This window comes from Diospyros lotus, chromosome 13 (genome assembly GCF_014633365.1).
Source record: "Diospyros lotus cultivar Yz01 chromosome 13, ASM1463336v1, whole genome shotgun sequence".
NCBI lineage: Eukaryota > Viridiplantae > Streptophyta > Magnoliopsida > Ericales > Ebenaceae > Diospyros > Diospyros lotus.
In genome coordinates this window covers 1,559,415-1,581,145 of record NC_068350.1, presented here as the reverse complement: position 1 = coordinate 1,581,145, position 21,731 = coordinate 1,559,415, and the positions used below count along the sequence as shown (strand labels likewise).

At 35.4% G+C, this 21,731-nt stretch overlaps 2 protein-coding genes across 2 annotated transcripts in view; one reads left to right on the top strand and one right to left on the bottom strand.

Annotated features, from left to right (window-relative positions):
- The first annotated feature begins 7,261 nt into the window (after nt 1-7,261).
- On the top strand, nt 7,262-12,195 carry LOC127788740 (calcium-dependent protein kinase 24-like). Its single transcript, XM_052317335.1, has 8 exons — nt 7,262-7,786; nt 7,887-8,010; nt 8,095-8,238; nt 8,950-9,102; nt 9,385-9,500; nt 10,289-10,456; nt 11,694-11,945; nt 12,061-12,195. Exons 1-8 carry the CDS (start codon nt 7,262-7,264, stop codon nt 12,193-12,195), a joined length of 1,617 nt encoding a protein of 538 aa, XP_052173295.1.
- A 1,066-nt stretch (nt 12,196-13,261) lies between these two features.
- LOC127787898 (probable E3 ubiquitin-protein ligase ARI7) overlaps nt 13,262-21,731 on the bottom strand; it is a 72,184-nt gene continuing 63,714 nt past the window's right edge. The window contains exons 13-16 of the mRNA XM_052315965.1: nt 17,965-18,036; nt 15,580-15,679; nt 15,370-15,496; nt 13,262-14,004 (exon numbers count right to left, since the gene is read on the bottom strand). Of these exons, the coding sequence (XP_052171925.1) occupies nt 13,740-14,004; nt 15,370-15,496; nt 15,580-15,679; nt 17,965-18,036 (564 nt within the window). The 3' untranslated portion in view covers nt 13,262-13,739. The remainder of the gene's footprint in view (nt 14,005-15,369; nt 15,497-15,579; nt 15,680-17,964; nt 18,037-21,731) is intronic.

Sequence of the window (21,731 nt, the reverse complement as noted above, 5' to 3'; positions counted from 1 at the left end):
ACACTCATGTATTTATCTTTTCGAGTCAATTTAACTTCTTATACTTTGATATTTTTTTTTCTTGTGGCAGCTTAAATTTTTCATTATTTCGATTACACTCTTGAACTTATATTTTTGAGTCAATTTAATCCATATACTTTGACGTGAACAGAATGTGATATTTATTTTATCATCTCATTTTATTTTATTTTTTACATATGAAAATACATGATTTAAATTAACTTGAACATGTAAATCTAGTAATGTAATCGAAATAACGAAAAATTTAAGTTATCACACCAAAAATGGTTAAAGTATAGGAATTAAATTGACTTGAAAATTAAATTTAAAGATTTAGTTGAAATAATAAAAAATTTTAAATAATCAAACCAAAAAAAATCTATGAGAAAAAATATAGATTTAGCCGAATTTATTCAATACAAATGTCTTGTCAACATATTTTGTTGGTACTGGCTACACAACCAATGTGTTGTTTCCACCAAAAATTCAACTCTTATGCAGTTAATTCATCTATCAGAGAGATCCATCCAAGGAGAAATCATCTTTGTTAAATTCTAAATCAATCCCCTCATGGCCATCGAACTCTTCCAGCCCTAACAAGCTCTCAATTGGAACCACTACTGCATTCGATGCAAATTCCTCTTCATCCCTGCTTGGTTCCACAGATTCTATTTTCCCGGAAAATTTGGTTTTCGTCTTCCCAACAAGCTTGCTTTCATGGCTCTGCTTCAGTCCCAGCATATCTGCAATCCGTTTGCGTGGTGACATGATGAAGAAATCCCATTTTCCCCTTTCGAATCTCCCACCATTTGGCCAGAAAATTGGTTCGTCGGAGGATGAAACCGGCGAGCTAGAACTCGAACTGGCGACCTCAGAATCCCAGCTGCTCCGGCAAGAGGGGCTGGGAAAACCCAACAGGATTCGATCCAACTCGGCCTCTGAATCACACCACCCAGAAACACAGTCGGTTTTGATCCCAAAAGGAGATGAGGAATTGTCCGGAACAGTATGATCATCATCTTCCTGCAACATCTGAATCTCTTCTTCCATGGGATTCAGCCTAGAACCATCGAAGAAGCAAGTGAGAGTACTTTCAGTTTCAGCCATTAAAGGACTAGGATTTGCGACTAGGGATACCAAATCAGGGACGAGCCAACAGTCCACTGTCGAATCCAACAGAACAGAGAACCTCTGATCTTCGAGACACGAAGAAGGAGAGCTTTGGCCCGAAGACAGCCACAAGCTCGCTTTCTCGTCGTCAACCCAGCCTTTCTCCTTGAACAACTCATCGAAATCGACACCATCATCATCTTCATATTCTCCCGCGGGCTTGAGAAGGGCGGCGGCAGCCCTTTCTCGGGGCTTACAGAGAGGACCCATCTCCCGGATTCGCGACGGCCGGGTTCGAGCGCGAGCCGATCTACGGGGGATAGCGATGGAATTCGTCTTCTCCTCCATTGGAGAGCAACTGGGCATCACAGAATTGGGAGAGCTATCTCCTACCTCTGTGGAGCTGCAGGCAATCTCACTTCTGATCACTGTTCCATTGGCTTTACCGAATACTTGGTCTGAGGACAGCATGTCAGCAACCTAAGACCGGCCAGCCTAGGAAAAGCCGAAGTAACTAACCTCGAACAGAAGCAAGGCATGGATATGGACGAGGAAACTGACAAAAGCGTGGCAGAACTGATGAGCTTCATTCAGGCTGGGGTCAACCACCAATTAGGAATGGGCTACGTGTAAGAAACGAAAATGGGAATGGAAACATTTTTGATAAGAAATGAGAAACGCTTCCGATAGAAAACGAAAACGTGGAAACAGACGTTTTTTTAAAAATATAAACATAAATAGGGTCTGAAATAGAAATAAGAAACGTTTTCGAAACGTTTCGAAAATAGGAAAACGGCACATATGAGATATTTCCGTGCAACATAGGGAATGACAGTCTGCGCCATGAGCCCTTTCCCTGATACCGATTCCCCTCGAACCTGATTCGGATTTATCGTAGATTCAATTATTTTAATTGTTTTAGTATAAAAATCAAATTAAATTAAAATAATTAAATTCAAAAATTGAATCCAACTGAACCGAACCGATAATTTTAACCAATTCGATTTGATTATTTCAACTTGATGGAAATGTTCCTCACCTCCTTAGTCTCATTTATTAAGTGAGGTAATCTAATTCAAAATATATTTTAAAACTATTTTAAGTGCTGCTGCATTGAAGCCGCGGTCTGTAACAACTGGACTAAAATAAAGGCTAATAATCCCTTTAAAGAGAAAGATCTCTTAGTTTGAAGACTTGACTTCATCAAATGAGAGCAACTTTGTTGAATACTTGGAAAATAGGGGGCCGTCACCATGACTTGGAATCAATACCAAGTCTTCCTTTCTAATTAAAGAAATAATATTGCAACCATCAACCTTAGTTTTAATTTGAAGTTATATATATATACACACACACACTAGAGGGGATGTTCCCCTAATATACACGTAAAAAAATTAAATAATAAATATATATATATATACACACACTAGAGGGGATGTTCCCCTAATATACACGTAAAAAAATTAAATAAAAATTTATTGGATAATATTTGACAATTATAATAACAAAAGAAGCAAAAATACATAAAATGTATTTAAGAAAATACCTTATTGATAAGGTTAGTAATGGAATTAGAGACCAACTACCCCAACTTTGTCTTAATCTAGCCACTTGTAAGAAAAGAAAGGTTGGTTCTCTCTGTATGATCACTAAAGCTCAATTTATTATAGTAAATGGTCAGTAATGAAGAGTATTAAATGTTTAGATTTACTTGGTTTACATGTGAGACTTCATGTCTTCATATAAGTGAAGGAATTGAGATATTCGAAATTAATATTATCTCTAAATTTTTCAAATTTGATGATTCTGATCACCATTTCTTTTTCTTGTTACATCGATCTTACCACCACTTAATGTTATAAAAATAATCTTTAATTTTTTCAACTTTATTTTACTTTAGATTCTTTATTTTTTTATGACATCCATTATAAAAGGACTAAAGCATTGAGGTATAAGGTCTACATAATCGGTAGACTCCAATCCCTAACCAAATAAAAATAGATTATAACATAACTTGTAGCTAATATGAGCCTACAAGAGGGACAAGTAACACATCAATTAATACTCGACCAACAAAAATTACATATAAGGCCTAACACACCAAATACCAAATCTACAAGGTCGGAAGGAAAACAACAGCTAAACAAACAAAACCCTTCACTTTTAATGGAAACTCTTTTAAATTTTTAATGACTCGCATATATCTTTTGATAAATGAAAGAAAGGTTCTATTTTGTAATATTGGAGAAATGAAAGGCTAAGGTAGAAAACTAGAGAAAGAACAAATAAACTACTAAAATAGGGTATTCGTCCCAACTTTGATTGACTAAATTTGAATGGGATTTAGTAGAATGCAGGTTAGATCCTAGCTAAACCACATTTCATGCGACAACTTATAATTACCTTAATCTTATGGAAACATGGTTTGGTACTTAAGAGATTAAGGAATAATGAGGCCGGTGAACTTGTTAAATAAAATTTAAGAAGCATATTTATTATATATATAAAAAATTTCCATTATATATATTGGTTGAGAAATATGCGCAAAGAGTAGAGTATTACATTTACGTGTCTGATTTTAATAATAGCAATGATTCCTCTTGATTTTACGAACATTGTTTCACTGATACCCTATGTACCATTAACTAACCTTATTTGAATTTATATAATGACTAAACGACCTATCTTGCTCGCAACTTTCTTTGTAATATTAACGCGTTGCGTTGTCACCACTTGCTCATATCATCGTCAAACATCACCTACCATCGATCAGTAATTCAGTCACCTTTTGTTTTGACCTTGGGTCATCGCTAGGCTTGCTACCTTTGCACCAGACTATGTATTATTATCGTCAACACCGTTATTTATTGCCTTTGCCTCTATCATTTCTTCCACGTCTTCTCTTGCTCTTCTAATAACCTTATGATTTCTTTTCCCCTCTTCTTCTTTCTCGCTCTCTCACTTCTTATATCTACTGTGACAGAACCTTAAGTATTGTCGGGTTCATATTCGTTGATAGTAGTAGTTGATGTCAGTTATTGGTATTTTTTTTATTTTTATTTTTTTTAAGATTAAAAGAGAGATGAAAAAAAAAAGAAGGGTAAGACGGACAATTCAAATTTACTCAAAATTTAAGGCTAATATCATGAACAATTATTATAATTTACTCAAATTTATTTATTTCTTTGCTTGGATTATAAACATTATAACTAAAATATCCATCTCTTTTGGCCAAAGTAATTATATATCTAGTCACTATAATTTTTGTAAATAATTGAAACTAAAAATATATTCAAATTTATAAAACATTAGGCTGCGTTCTCTTTACTGTTTTCAAGTCAATTTTAATTTTTAATTTTCTAAAATAATAAAAACAAGTTCTCTTTACTATTTTTAAAAATTCATTTTTGAAAATAAAAAAAAATTTGTAAAGAAAATTCAAAACAATAAAAAATTGTTTTGAGTGTTTTCAACCAAAACAAACTTAAAACTCAAAATACATTTATTTATATATATTTGATTATTGTAATGGAAAAAATATTATAAAATTTATTAACCTTAAAATGTATATATTTTTTTAATAATATATTAACATTAAATATTTTTAATTTATTGAATAATCAAATTTATTGAATAAAATATAATTAAAAACTTATTTTCAAAATTTCAAAGAGAACTTATTTTCTAATTTTCTGTTTTGAGGAATAATTTTTTAAAATGACAAAGAGAACGCGTTTTCAATTTTCTAAAAACAGACTATCAAAATAAAAAATTTAAAATGAATTCAAAATTCAAAATTAAAAATTAAAAAGTAAAAAGTAAAAAGTAAAAAGTAAAGTTAACACAGCCTGCTCAAAATAATAGCAGTTTCCAAAAAAATCTGATAAAATGATTGTAAATATACTACTAATAATAATTTGACTGTAATCACTGGCACAACTGTCAACAAGAACTGATTTCCATGACAAACCTAAAGTTAACTCTTTTCAAGCTTGTTCTTCATCGTGGCATCCATGGATTGCCTGTCAATACCACCATTACAATCAATCCAACCCATCTTAATTTCATCATCTTTCATATATATATATATATATATAATATACACTCACACAATTTGTATACAGGTATATCGTAATAACCCTAATGATTCTGCTTCTTCTAGTTCATCATCTTCTCTGATAATTGCTGTATCGATTGTTAACCCATCATCTACCTTCAAAATCAAGAATGAGTCGCCAAACTGGGTTCTACATTCCGGTGGAGACAGCCGACGATGGCGACGTCTCCGCCTTCTCAGTCTACATTCCGGTGGAAATCATCGCCAACTCGGGGAACGAGCCGGCCGGCGTGGAGCTGGTGATTAAAGATCCCAACAAACGACTCGCGATTGATCAGCTCTATTGCTGATCATGCAATGCGCCCTCACACTCTTCGTCTTCCTCACCATGCGGAACCAGCCGACGGCTTCCGGCGGCGACCCAGAAATCCACGCCAAATCAGCCCCTCTCTCGCTGCTCAACGCGTCGCCGGCGGCGGCAGGGGAAATCGGGATGAGTTTCAGGAAGCCCGAGTACCGGCGTTCGGTTTTCCTCTACGGCAACGCGGAGGTCTCGCTCTGGTACAAGAACAGGCTGGTGTCCATGACGATGGTGAAAGGGTTCTCCCAGAACGAAGTGGAGGAGACGACGGTGAAGGCAACTTTCCCTTGTACGTTCTCCATTGTGGGTCTCGAGAGCTATTGCTGAGGATTTTGTTGGAAAAAACCAAAGGAATTGAAGGTAGAAAAGGAACAAAAGAATGATAATAAAAATAATTAAGTTTGAAATATGAAGTCTATATTTTAAAAATAGATTCTATCATACACAATAATAATTTATTAAAAGCGGTTACCCCAAAATACAACAAACTCTTCTCATATTATTAACTACAGAGTAATAGTAGTATAAGGTGACAAGAACAACAAAGAAATAAAATCCAGCAAATGATATTGATACAAAAGAGGAAGCAATATAAAGTATTAGAGAGAAAAAAAGTAGTGAATTGAAGATATCTTAAAGGTTGGACGAGATGTTATATTTATAGAGTAAAAACGAGCAATTTCAACTTGTCAACTTTTAGTTGCAATTTCAGTAGTCACCTCAAAGTTGAAATTTTAACAATGATTACAAAATTTAATTATAAATATCTTTAAAAGAAGGAAAGGGGAGGCTTTGGAGACAGGTGGAAGAAGGAAGAATTCAACATCTTTTGAAATATTACAAGAGATTTGAGGTCCAACGATGGGTTGTTGTTCCAAGAGTGAGAGGGAGGGTTGAATGGCTGAGAAGAGAAGATGGGGAAGAAGAGGAGGGTTTGGTGCCCTAATTTGAGGGTTGAGTTGGGGTTGGAGAAGAGGAGGTTTGGTAATGTCAGGTGGGCCTTTGAAATGCAATGTTCAGAGTGCCAGAGAATATTAATCTCAATTTTTTTTCATTTTTGCTATGTGTGTGCCAAAGAAAATATATTAATCAAAGGGAATATTTCCACCCAAATACCTCTTAGGCTAATTTTATTTCATTGATTTCTCTTTTATTCTCCATATTCTTTGATAAAACCTCTATTTTTCCCGTCAATCCAAATCCAAATTCAAATCCGTAGCCTATATTCTTCCTGTCATTAAAATCCAAAAAGGTGTGTGTATTAGCATCTCTCTCTATATATATATATATAAATATAATTTAGAAGTAATATTGTACATAAAATCAGAAGGCTTATACGTACCCTTATAATTAAACAAATAAAGAGAAATAGTAGTAGTGCTCAAAATTGATGGTTGCATGTACTCCCTACAAAAGCGGCCCGACATGCATATAATAAACAGACCCCTCCCTATCTCCCAACTACTTTTTCCTTCTTCTCCATCAAACCTTCTGAAACCTGGTTTTCCACAAATGGCGGCTGCCGGCTGGGGCTGCCTTCCAATTCATCATCATCATCATCATCATCATCATCTCTCTCTCTCTCTCTCTCATGCATACACACATCCATTGAATATTAGTAATTAAGGTATTTCCATGAATCTCCATCTCTTGGGAATTAATCAATATGCATGCAGGCAGTACGTAGTGCATAGCAAGTGTTAATTAATCCATATGATCCATTGACTGGTCCCATGGGAGGCTGCACATCCGTGGACGCGACTTTCTTCCGGCAGCAATACAGGCGCAGCAAACGATGCCTCCCCTCCACCGGCCGCAGCTTCGGCAGCCGGAGATCCAAGTTCTTCAAGGTCCGAGTCTCCCAGAAGACATCCACCGTGGTGAAAGATCCCTGCCGGGGGGACATCTTCAAGCGCTACCACTTCGAGAAGGAGCTGGGGCGAGGAGAGTTCGGCGTGACGTACCGCTGCCACGACAGGATCACTGGCGAGAGGGTGGCCTGCAAGCGGATATCGAAGAGCAAGCTGAAGACGGAGACGGACGTGGAGGACGTGAGGAGGGAGGTGGACATCATGAGGCATTTGCCAGAGCACCCCAACATCGTGCAGCTCAAGGAGGCCTACGAGGACAATGAGGCGGTTTACCTCGTCATGGAGCTCTGCCATGGCGGCGAGCTCTTTGATCGGATTGTTGCCAGAGGCCATTACACGGAGAGAGGAGCCGCTATTGTCACCAAAACCATCCTCCAGGCCATCCAGGTATCCACTTATATGCTTCGATCCATCGACCCATCCATCAGTACTGAATCGTCGTTCCTTTAGCTAGCCCTTCTCAAATTTGTTCATGCACATGTTGCAGGTTTGCCATAAACACGGCGTCCTGCACAGAGACCTAAAACCCGAAAACTTCTTATATGCAAACGAGCATGAGAATGCTCCATTGAAGGCCATCGATTTTGGGCTCTCAGTGTTCTATCACCCCGGTAAATATACTGTAACATGCATTGGCGGCTCCATGCACGTTTAATTTCTAGATCTAAACTGCGATCTCTGAAAGATTTTGTCAGGTCAGCGATTCAATGAAATCGTAGGCAGCCCATATTACATGGCCCCTGAGGTCCTGAGACGCGATTATGGCCCCCAAGTAGATACGTGGAGTGCAGGTGTGATACTGTACATCTTACTCTGTGGAGTTCCTCCCTTCCTCGGAGGTTTGTTCAACAACTTTGATAAATCTCATTGAACAACTTTCACTTTGCCAAATACATATTTTTGATTAACTACTTTTATATTTTTTTTCGTGTAATCACTCAAACTTTTTATTATTTCAATTATATCTTTAAATTATATATTTTTAAATCAATTGCACTCCTCACATAAGAGTGTGCAACACACCATTGAAATGATCAAATTACCCCTCATGTGATGATGATCACCGTCTCCGTCATAGCTTTTTCCTTCAATGGCCAAGAATGAGATAGGCGCAACCGATGGTTATGGTAGAAGGTGTAGAGCTCATCGTTAGTTGAGAAAAGAGGAAGGCAACGAGGCAAAGGCGTCGATGATTGGTGGATATGGCCTCTGCACCTTCTGCCACCACCAACGCCTTAACCTCTTTCCCGACCACTAAAGAAAGAAGTTGTAGTGAAGACAATGATTTCATATATTAGAGGTAATTTGATCGTTTTAGTGCACATGTTATATACTTTATCTGAGTTGTACAATTAACTCAAAATGTATAGTTTGATAATTTAATTGAAATAATAAAAAATTTATAAAAAAAACGTTAAAATATATATGAGTAAAAATATATATTTAGCCAATTCTAGGTTCTACCCAGTTTAAGCTCAACACTACACGAAATAATATATATATATATATATATATGTTATTAATAAAATGTTTCTTGCCAAGTGGTGCAGAAACTGATCAGGGAACTGCAGAGGCAATTATTAGAGGAAAAATCAACTTTCATAGGGACCCCTGGCCAAGAGTTTCTGAAGATGCCAAGGAACTTGTGAAGGCTATGCTTGACCCCAATCCTTACAGTCGAATGACTGTTGAAGAAGCTATGGGTATGTTTGTGTGTATATATATGTATGCCTGTATGTATGTATGTATGTATGTAGCTCTTGAGCATTGTTTAGTTGGCCATGCTTATATTTTTGTTTATGTACTTATATTTTATTCGTGTAGTTATTTAAATTTTCTGTCATGACTACAATCAGAAGTACTTTATTTCCTTACTTTTAATCCTACATTATTTGAGGTTATGCTCCATATATTTATATATTGGTCAAAAGTGATGTTTATCATATATATGCCTGGGTTAACAGTTCTACATATGTTGTGTGCAGAACATCGTTGGATACACAATGCCCACCAAGTCCCCAACATTCCCTTGGGAGAGAATGTTAGAACAAGAATTAAGCAATTCTCATTGATGAATAAGTTCAAGAAGAAAGTCCTTAGGGTAAGCAGCCCCCACTCTCATCCCCTCAAAAACTTCTTTTAATTAAAAAAAAAAAATGATAATTAACTCTACTCGACAAGAGTCATTTGTTACATACTACTCCAAAGTAGATACATGAATTGTCAATGAGGACGTGAAACTCATATGTTCACTTGGGTACTCATATGCTCATAACATGGAAAGAGCGAAACTAAAGTTAGGGCATACTTCGAATAAAAAATAAAAGCACAAGAAAAAAACTAAATATAAACTAGAGATACAAGAACTCAAATGGTAAAAGCCCTAAAAAAGTTACAAGCTATCTAAGATAGCATTTGAGGAGAGGCATCATAAGTGGACCAATGCCAACCTAGCCCCTAAAAAGAGATCAGGAAAACTGAAGAGTAGGATAAGCACAATCATTCGGTGTTCTAGATTAGATGAACTAACTGATTTACTGAATGACTATAGAAACATCAATTATTGCTCTCATACCAGATATAATGAACAATCCCTTAAAGAACAACACCATTGCCCACCTGCCACAAGCTCTCGCCACTTTGTCTTAAGTAACATAATTCAATTTCAAAATTTGATAATTTATTGCTATTGAGTAAAACTAGATATTCGAATCTCATTAGAAGTGTCATAAGCCCTCACCCCATTAATTAAACTTGTAAATTACGTAAACGGGTACAATCAAATCATAAAAAAATAGAAATAATTAAGACCCAAAACTTCAAACCCCCCACCTTAAAAACTTCACCAACAACCATATATGCTCAATCTTCACTCAATCTTAATTGCAGGTAGTAGCAGACAACTTACCATATGAAAAGGTGGCTGCTATTAAGGAAATGTTCCATACTATGGACACTAACAAAGATGGAGTCTTGACATTTCAAGAGCTCAAAGCTGGCCTCCATAAGATTGGCCATCAGATTGCTGATAATGATGTGCAGATGCTAATAGATGCTGTAAGTTAAATCATATGCAGATAATTAATTACAAAATCTCTAGCTATTTAAGGTTTATTATAATATTTAATTTTTATTAATTTTATCATTACCTTATAAGCTAGGCTAATATACAAATCGAGTAGAAGTGACAATTTAACACATCGAGCTTCTGTATTCACCTCTTTATCCTTAATTTTTTTTTTCTTGTTAAATCCTAAACTAATTAAACCATCGCTCCTTAGTTTGTAAGTCATTACTCCCTTACAAAACCTACTTGAATCTTGAGCCAATTAATTAATACCTACTTGAATCTTGTTATAAGTTCTAAGACGATGTTCGATGCTTATATATATATATATACTATTTTTATAGATTTTGTTTTCTTTCATCGATGTTTCCAAGTCTCTAAAATCACCACTTTTTTTATTTATAATGTTCTTTTTTATTTGAATTAATCACTCTAAACCTATCTCTTATAATTGACTTTTTATACTTAAAACTGGAAAGACTTGTTTATCCTTATTTAATAGAAAGTGAATATTTTAACAAAAATAATGGTTTAGTGATTTGTATGACTGTGACTACCCTTTCAACAAATTTTAGATGTTTTTTTGTAATTATTTTTAAATTATATTAATATTTAATTTTTCTTCATACAATCAACCACTCTAAGCTCTTATAACTACTTTATTATATTTTTTTCTTAGATAAATTACATCCAAATCTCTTGTGATATAGGTTATTTATACAAAAATCTTCTATAATTTAGAAATATCTCTCAAAGTACAGAACCCTCGTTTTTCTCATCATGTGCAACTAACCATTGTATGCTTTAGACTATTTTACTATAAATTTTTTTTGATAAACTACACCCAAATCTCTTGTGATTTGAGTTATTTGTATATAAATCTTCTACAGTTTAGAAATATTTTTTAAGATTCTTATAACTTACAGTTTCTACTCTCACATTATCTAGAAACATTCTTATGCAGATATAAAGAGTGTGCTTAGGTAAAAAGAAAAAAAAAATTACACGAACCTTTAGAGATATTTTTAAACTATAAGACAACTCTCTACAAATAACTCAAACGACCCATATAATTTACCCTTTTTGTGTTTTTGGGTGGATGGGTAGTTAGTTTACTATAAGGAATAAATGAAGGAATTGCAGGCATGCATGCATGATGAAGATGTTTGGGTGTTTTGAGTATTGATTTGTTGGTGATGGTAATGAATGAAATCTCACTCTTGGAAGGCTGATGTTGATGGAAATGGGGTGCTTAATTGCGAGGAGTTTGTGACAATGTCTGTGCACCTCAAGAGAATAGGCAACGACGATGAGCTACTGCGACAAGCCTTCAGATACTTCGACAAGAACGACAATGGCTATATCGAGTTCGACGAGCTCCGCCAAGACTTGTTGGACGATGACCTCGACTCCAACAACAATAACAACAGCCCTGACCAACTTGTTCGCGACATCATCCTCGATGTCGACTTGGATAAGGTAATAAACATGATTCCATCTCAACAAATCAGTAATATCGTGGATATATACTTCTCTCTATCTATATATATTGTGAGATTGATTTGTGTGGATGGATCGATGGACGGATGAACAGGATGGGAGGATCAGTTACAAAGAGTTCGAGGCCATGATGACAGCCGGGGTGGAATGGAGGATGGGGTCTCGCCGGTACTCCAAAGCAAAGCTAAATGCTGTGAGCCAGAAATTGTTCAAAGACAAAGCTTACTAGTAGAATAATGAACTAAAAAAGAAAGAAAAACCTTTTCTAAAAAGGGAAAAAACCCAGAAAAGGAAAGCCTATACAAGCAAGCTTCCTCATCAAAAGTTTCATTTTTTTCACATATATCCGCCCATATATATATATATATATAGGTATATATGTACATGAATGAATCAAGGTTGATGTTTTGTATGCTGTTTGGACACTGAGGAAAGGATCCTCGTAGGGTTGTAGAAATTGAGGAAGTTTGTGACAATTTTGTCCAGAAAATGATGGGATATATAGAGAAGTATTTTGTGGGTTTAGACTGACAACTCAAAGTTACACTTGAATAAGTGAATATCTTTTTAATAATTTTGTACATCGAATGTCCTTAACCGATGACAAGTTTTTAGGGTTTTCTCTTTTCTTCTTGTCAGTAAAAGGCATAATCAAATATCGAAAAATCCTTGAATAAAATTAGCATATAATGACATGTTTCTTTGTTAATGTCTTTAATTTATAACAATGATACATAACCAAGCTCATATTTTTACCTATGTACTTTCACATTTTTTTATGTAATCACTTAACCTTTTTATTATTTTAATTACATCTTGTATTTATATTTTCAAATCAATTTAAATCATATACTTTCACCTTTTTTTTTTTTTGTAACAAACTGTACTTTTTGTTGTTTAATTAAACTCTTGTATCTACATATTTTAATCAATTTAACACATATTTTGATGTGTTAAAGAAAAAGATAAAATAATATAAATCAATTTAATTTTTATATAGACTAAATTAACTAGAACATATAAGTACAATAGTATAATCGAAATAACAAAAAATTTAGATTGATATATGAAAAAAAATCAAAATATAAAAATTAAATTAACTTAAAAATACAAGTATAAAGATATAATCAAAATAATGAAAATTCAATTAGCCACAAGAAAAAAACAAAAACAAAAAAAAGACTTGAGTCAAAAATACGAATTTGGCCTACTTTCTTTAACACACATGAAACAAATTCTGAGTAGTTGCTGCTGTACATCAAGGCAATCACCAGTACCCAAGATTTAAAGCAATGGGAAAATGAAAAGTAAAGATCAATTTACAGAAGCCAAAAAACATTCTTCCTTCCATTATACATTTCAAGGCCAATAGTTCAGCCTTCTAAAGCAGAAACTAGAGGCATATGCAAATGAGTAGCTTTACATTTGCCTCTATCCATTAAGAGATGTCACAATTAAGCTTCAACAACAATGACAAGCAAATTGATAGATAGCTGATACAGACACACACACACACACACACACACACACACACACAGACAGTGGTTCCTATCATCATATTTCTAAGAAAATATCAAACATGGCTACGTCTCAATTCTTCTTTTCTTGTTTCTTTCCCTCCATGTTTCTTTTCTCGTTTCTTTTTACGAGCATAAGTGCCGTCCTAAACACCCCATTCTTGTCCTCCTTTGACGACAGTTTTATCGCATCTCTCCCGCTTACTCTTCCACCATTCTAGGGCAAACCACCATCACAGGGTTGTGGTTGTGTGTTTCATCGGTGGTGGTGGCAAATCTTACATGTGCTTGCCATTTTGATATTCACGCAAGTGCACTGATCACATAACCAATTGCCTGAATTATCCAAGTCTCTACTACCACCCCGGGAAGCTCCTTTTCCTCTTCCACCTTTCCCCTTGACAGGAATTCCAATGCTTTTCGAGCTTGCTGCCTTGCTGCTGCAACCTCCTTGGGAGCCCACATCTGAGAGACCATTCTCTAATGCTCTCACCAAGTTCTCAAAGTAATTTCGCGTAACGCTGTTGCAATTTTAAGGCAGATAATTAAACTAGTAAAATGCTGCATATTTAGATATAAAATATACACACACATACAATCCAAAAGCTGTGCAATAAAATTTCTGCAGAAAAATGAAAAATATGTCAGGTATGCAAAACACAGCCAGGGAGAGAGAATTTTACCATTGCACAAAAATACATCTAAATTTGGCAATTACTGAAGAAAACACAGGATGTTCATATTCACTCTAGAAGGATAGTAATGCCTAAAGTAAATAACGATAATAAAAGAAACAAAAAGTGAAAGATCATATTAAGTATATTTTACATATAAAAAAAGGCAGTCCAAACGCACATTACTCCCCATTTTGCGAGGGTCAACCCTCGCTCTACAGAGAAGCTATTTCCACAATTTGAACCCATGAACTTCCAATCACAAAGGAGAAACCTTAGGGACTGTTTAATAGGAAAACAGCCCCAGTTTTCCAAACAAGTACTCCACAGAAAACTGGAAATTAGAAGATTTGTTCAAATATAAAATTTTCCAAATAGAAAATGGAGATTTGGAGAACATGGTTTTCCAAAATTGAACTAAACTTGGAATACTCTTAAAATGAGTCTTCTAAATTTTCCTTACTAATTTGGAGACTTGAAAACGCAGTTCCTCAAAACTTTTCCATAAATTATCTCTATCTCCTTTTCTAACTGGAACAAAAAAATAAAAAATTAAACATTGTCACCTAGGGGCATACCCGTCTTTTTTCTGCCAATGCATAAACAACTTGAATTTGTTAGTTACTGCTGTAACCGGTTGTACCCTTTCAGTTAAGCTTTACAACTGAAAGGAAGAGCCTATAAAAGGCTGCAATGTAGAGGATGGGAATTATGTTGAGATTAATAACAAATTATTTCCCTCTTAAATCTCTTTCCCTCCCTTTTTCTCTCTCTCAATTCTCCCTCCTTTCTTTCAAATTCTCCCGCCAATTCCATTCTCTCTTTCTCGGATCTCCTTAATTCTGGCGAACACCAAGCCTCAGCTTCGAGGCTTAACAAACATCTTTCCCTTTTTGAACATATGCTCTAAATTTCTAGATTGGAAATTAGTTTTCTATATTTCGAACACTTTAACGTGTTCTCCAAATTTTCTATGGAAAATGAAAACTAGAGATTTTAAAGAAAATTGTAGATAGAAGAAAACTGGACAACTACACTTATGACAGAATATGCTTTAGTAGCAAGATATCCAAGTGTACTAGTCATGTGAAAAGAATACTTGTGAAGCTATTCCATCACCTTGAGCAAATATATTGAATCCCTCATTTCCTCCTTATACGAACACGTAGAACACTGAATTCCTCTAGAAGCAAATCCTAGAAAAAACATTACCTAGTCAGTCCAGCCAGCTTTGTACGAAAATCATTAAAATCATTTGAAGGTGCATCAGCAATAAGGTAATTTTGTAGATCCTTCTCAGCACATTGATGAAGCCTTTCTAACCCAGCCTCAGCCTCACCTGCAACAACCAGTTGTCACTTTGATATAGTGTCACAAATGATTTAAAACTGCAATTTAACAGATAATTGGATGACCAAATACCTTGCAAGTATTCAAAAAACTGCCTCTTAGCATGTTCAAGCTCAGGTAGGTAGTATCCATATGCATAGGTCCATTTTAACACTCGCCGGCATTCAACTATCTGCATAGACGAAATAACATCAGACATGAACTTATGTCCAAATATAATAACAATAAAGATGATAATAATAATAATAATAATCTTATGGAAGTGATCAAGGACCGATATTCTAAATACCAAATTTAAAACTAGTTCAACAATTTTATTTGATTGATCAAGAATTTAAAGCTACAAAAGAAGCACACAGACAACAGATATAAATGCAGTCAAAGATGCGGTTAGATAAAATTATATATAATTAAATTATCAACAAATAATAGTGGGGGTTAGCTGCTTCACTGGCTCATAGGGAGGGTCCCTTGCCTTCACTCAGGATTGCTGTTCAGATCCTCTAATAAGGAGGTGTTTAATGGATGTTGAATAGATGTCAGAAAATTAGCTTTATGGAGGAGGTAGATATTTATGTAATGGAATGTGGCTGAAATTAAACAGAAGTAATCAAGAAGCTTCCTGCTTATTCCTCTTTTCCCATTTCATTCTCAATACCTTCAAGACTTGAGAAACTTCAAGAGGATTTTTGCTTTAAGATGGGGGTGATACAGTGTCAAGAATTTATTAGTGAGATGATTGCTGTTCTCTCATTGCCACTTCCTGGTTTCTTCCCTACTTCTAATAAGCATCTACAATTTCCCTTATCCCCAGATTATCTGCTTCTTAAATTTCAAAACTGAATGTGGATGAGGCAACTACTATGTTGTTGCGTCCCTAGGGACAAGATTTAACTTTCGCAACCTTCTCCACTACCACAATAAGTTTTTATCTTGGAACAAAAAAACTAATTTCTTCTCATATTTTTAATTTCCCTCCTTTTGTACCCATCTTAACGACCAGCTACCAACTTCAATTTCCTTTCATAGCATTGGAATCCAAGTCCCAACAATTGGTGTATTGCAGCCTTTCGACATGCCCCTGTATTCATTAAGTGTTTATCCTTCTTTATCAAAGCCATGCATATACAACTTCCCCACTCTCTCTTCTTTTGTTTCTTCTTCCTTTTTTCACACTTGGTAACAACAATAATCACCATCATAATCCCACTAGGTGGGTTTTGCATACTTTGTAGATCGTTCAAAGTGTATTATCCTTCCCCTCACTCTCAGCAACTATGTAATCCTTTTATTCCAGGGATTTCTTTTTACTAATCTGATGGGTAGGTATAGGAAAGAGGCTGATTCCCTGAAAAAGCTATCTCTATGCATTGCTTCCAAATGCTTGTCTCCATATTGGGATTATTCTGGCATTTGATGCTGGAAGAAAGAATATGGTAAATGGGACAAAACCACTGGTTAATAGCATCCATCATAGGAGAGGTTCGATTTCCAAACTGATCTCCTACAAATATAGATTATGAGCTTCTTTCCCATCACTCCTAGAAGGTTGATTCCAGCTTCTTTCAAATTGTAACAGGAGTTGCTGTGTTTAAGTCTCACCCTCTTGATAAAAGTAGCACTCAGATGAAAACCATTGTCACCATACGTCTAAACTAACAAACATTAGAAAAAAACAGTGGCCATTATTTTGTATAAAAGGAAAAATTATAAGCAGACAACATCACTAATATACTTGTAGAATATTAATTCATATTTACTCTATTATCATTTTTCCTGACAAATTTCTTGTTGAAACTTTCAAAGATATGTGTTATAGATATTGGTTGGTGGGGAAAGAAAGGAAGATGTGACTAAGTATCCTACAAGTAAAACCATAGCTTAACTCCCAGAAAATTAGGGCATGAACACAAAGTAAGGAGCTTGGTCAGCTTAAATGTTATCTACATCTTTATGACAGCAGAAGACAGCTTTGGCACGATTCCTCAAACTTAAATGTTCAGGTATCTAAAGCATTTTCTCAAATAATAATTAAATTCACAATTGATATTGTGGAGAACACTTCTAATATGAAAAACCCAGCTTTTTGTCATGCCCCTAAACCATCTTTTTTATAAAATCTATTGTTGTATTTTTCTTTCTTTCTTTTCTTTTTTCTTTTTTTATGGGGTATTGGAACTCTAATTCCTCCAGATTAGCAGTCAGAAGGAAATAGAGATAGAGAGCTCTGGTGCATAACCCAGAACACATTGACAAATCAACATTTTTTTTATAGCAATTAAGCCATAGCAACAAGTGGATCTTTTAAGTTGATAATTAAAAATTCTTCAAAAAAATTTCATCACTGTCCCAAAAAAGAATATCAGAAAGACATATTAAGTTTTTTTTTCTTTTTATTTTGATAAGTAAAAGATATACTAAGCTCCTGAATGTAAATCAAAGGAAGTTTAGACTCACCTGTAGCCATGCCTCTAGAATGAACTTGAGCTGTGATTCAGGTTGAGATTGTTTGTCACTAAGTTTCTCAAGCTGTACAAAAGAGGACAATTGTCAAGAATTTATATAAATAAGTGTAGTTACTAGGAAACAGACTTAGCCAAAAGATAAATCTCAAATCATATGATATGAAAAGAGACCATTACCCACAATAAAACAACCTAGAGGATCAAATATATTTGAGATCAACAAAGAAAATCACTCCACTCTTCCCTCTCCAAACCCACAAAATTAGGCAAATATTTTTCAGCCAACTATCCATGCCATCCAAACAGGAGCAGCAGTTCCACTCATTTTATCCACAAGCAACAGCTCATGGCAAATTTCGAACATTCAGCATCATTTGCATCCCCAATTAGCAAAGGCCAAAAAATGTCATACAAAAATTACATGAACATTTAAAAAGATGAAGCATCTCAAATGGAAGAAACTCAAACCACCAACAACATGAGCTTTAACTACACTAAGTGGTTCAGCTACATGAATTCTCAACCTACAACCATCTCTATCCATCACCATATCCTCTAAGAGGCCATTACATCCTATGTCATGTTTATAGGTGTCATGAACCTAGGGTTCATAACAGGGTTGGAATTGGCAATCGGAAGGATCCGATTGAATCGAACTGAAATAGAATGATTCAAGAGGGAAATGGGACAGAAATGGGGAAGAAATTAGAAGGAAATGAGGGAGAATAACAAAGGGAACAAGAGGGAGAATGGGAGAGAATTAAATCTTTGTTTATCAATTCAAGCATACTCTTCTCTACATACTTGAGCCTATTTATAGGCTATATAACTGAAAGAAACATCTAGAATAACAACCCCATGTGCTGTAACATAATAACAGAAATAGCTCCTAACAAACTAAGGTAGCTAATTACATTATTGCCCTTCTAATTACCCTTGGGTCGTGATAATAGGTTTCCCACCAAATCTTCTTTGGTCTTCCTCTCCCTCTTTTGCTACTAACTTCATCCTTAGTATCAACTTGCCCCACAAGTATATCTATTGTAGAATTAATTGAGAGAAGAGAATGATCCTCGGTTTCATTTGATAGTGCTCAATATATACATGATTAGGAGATAGAAGTCCTACCTAATGTACAAGTCTAATCTATCTATAAATACAAAATCTAATCTATTTAAATTTATAAATTATCTATCTGTAAAACAGAAATAACCAGCTAACTAATAGGAGAGATATTCGGCCTTATCTCTAGCTTTGAATGCTATGAATATTTAGGAGTATTATCTCGGATGTAACTTCCTGATAATGCAACTGATTTCATTTTAATTCTCCACATCTATTGGTCATCTTCTCACATGTCTAAACTATCTTAACCGTGACTCGTGCATCTCATCTTCAATAAGAAGCACTTCAACCTTATTATATATGATCTTGCTTCTTACTTTGTCTTTTCCTGCAAGACCACACATCCATCGTAAGATTCTCATCTCAGCTATACTCATATTCTGCACATGTTAGCACTTAGAAACTGCCCAACATTCAGAAACACACAACAAAAATGGATGCACTTCCCTTTTAGCTTCAAATGGATTTTATAATCACATAAAATGTTGGTCAACTATCATGTTCCTCTAAAATCTCCCTTTCTTTTTGAATCCTATCTAAATTGGCCTTCTTCTAGTGCTGTGTCACTCCCCAAACTTGGGTATACCCTCTCCAAGGGTAACATATAGTATAGCTGTTGAGAAGAAGTGTTAGTTTGATAAGTTGCTGTAGTTTTGAGTTAGTTGTTAGTTTCTTATACAAGTGACTTTCTTTGTATTTGTTAAGCCGTGTTGACAGCTAGATTCTGTTGTAGTTTGTTATTCAGCTAGGGTTTTAGTTTCAGTTCAGAGCACCTGTATATAAGGTTCAGTTGTATTCAGTATTTCATTCATTGAGCTCATTTTTCATTGATCAAACACTAGTTCTCTGAAATTCTCTCTTTAGCACTTATGTGCTTAAGAGTTTTTCTTTGTTCTCTTGCTCTTTCAGTTTTGTGGCCTCCCATGCCCAATAAATCAACCAGGTAAATATGGTCTAAGAAGCCCCACTTGTGACCTGTGTCAGTACTTAGCAGGTCATAAGTTAACCCTTAGTTGGGAAATATGGACTCCATTTTGAGTACACATTTCAGATCTTGACTTAGCTCCTCTTGCCTCACTTTTCTTGATTTTAGCTTTCCAACCCCACAAGAAACCCCACTAGTCGACTCTTCCTTACACAGTCAACCTAGTTTGTATTCTGTTATTAGCAATCAACCTTACCCTCGACTGCCCCTCCATGACAACTGATCTCCCAGGCTTTCAATTTACGATCATACAGTCGAATGTCCCATCAGTTGTTGTCCACTTCCTTCACTCAGCCAACCTTCCAATCAACCTTAAATTGATTCTAGCCCACCCTTAACTTTATGCAAGTTCAACCTAGTCAATAAATTATTTATTCCAGACCTTCAAGTTTTGGTAGTCAAGTCAACTACATATCATTAGTATCCCATACCTGATTCCAATCAATATAACAAGGGTTCGTGGCAATAATTCATGGCAATAATATGCTTCTAATTCCACATGTTTCCTAAACCACAAGGGTCATACCCCAAACCTAGCAAAGAGCCATAGTACAAGGGGAGTCCAACTCACCCACTATACTATAGTCATCATATATACAATCACTCACCATAACCATGCCTTCTTCGTGAACATTGGACACGCTTCAGACACATGCAATGCACATGAAATCATGCTACTATGCTGCCACAAACCTTCCATGCACAAATCATTGAACATGACACGTATAATAAATCATAACTTACCTTAGCCAATCTAAGCTTTCTACCTCAGCTCCTTGCCTCTCCTAACAACTTTCCCTTTCTTTCAGCAGAACCTCCTCTCTTTCCTCAATTTTTCCCTACTTTTCTTCCTCTCACTTGGCCTTCTCTACCTAGTGGGCAGTTTCCCTCACTACCATTTGTAAGAATCAAATGGTATGGAGGCCTATTATAGGCACCAAGCTGCTAAAGCAGCTGAATGGGTGGTAGCTCAAATTGCAGCCACCTAGCCTTTTCAATACGTTTTATACCTGAGTTGACAACTAGTTGACTGCTTCACTCTTCCCTAACACCTGGCCCATCGCCTGGAGGTCTCCACATGATGCTACAGAATTCCACTAGCAATTGGTACATTTAGAGAACCCTAATCTTATTAACTTAAATCATTAATCACTTAATTAGCCACTAATATGACTCTCACAAACCTTAACCAAAATTAACAATATTTATACAATTAGATTCCTCCCACCAAGCCTAGCAACATACTTAAAATGCATCTAATTATATGTTCATAGTCTTCCAAAATTGAGTTCAAAGTCTTTTAACTTGCCTGCTTCCATAAGTCAATCAAAAGTTGAGTGATGGTCAACCCATCATCACTGTTTTCATAAATCGATGAAAAGTCAACTGATGGCTAACTCTTTATCCCTACATATGGAAGGTCGACTCTTGACCTTTACTTCAGTATTATTCTTCCTTTAATCCTCAAATAATGTGTGGGATGTTATGTTAGTCTCACAATGACATCATCCATGATTCTATTTTTGGCTAAACTGACATCCACATATTTTGTTTTGACCCTCAACTTAAAACCTTTGGACTCTAAGGTGTTTTTCCTTAATTCGAGTTTATTATTCGCATGTTTTATTCTCTCATCTAGTAAGACAATA

Bases quoted from the DNA above. Each gene is read 5' to 3' on its own strand.
- LOC127788740 (XM_052317335.1), top strand. From the start codon at position 7,262: ATGGGAGGCTGCACATCCGTGGACGCGACTTTCTTCCGGCAGCAATAC. The intron at 7,787-7,886 runs GTATCCACTTAT...CACATGTTGCAG, and splicing joins CCATCCTCCAGGCCATCCAG to GTTTGCCATAAACACGGCGT. The intron at 8,239-8,949 runs GTTTGTTCAACA...CAAGTGGTGCAG, and splicing joins AGTTCCTCCCTTCCTCGGAG to AAACTGATCAGGGAACTGCA.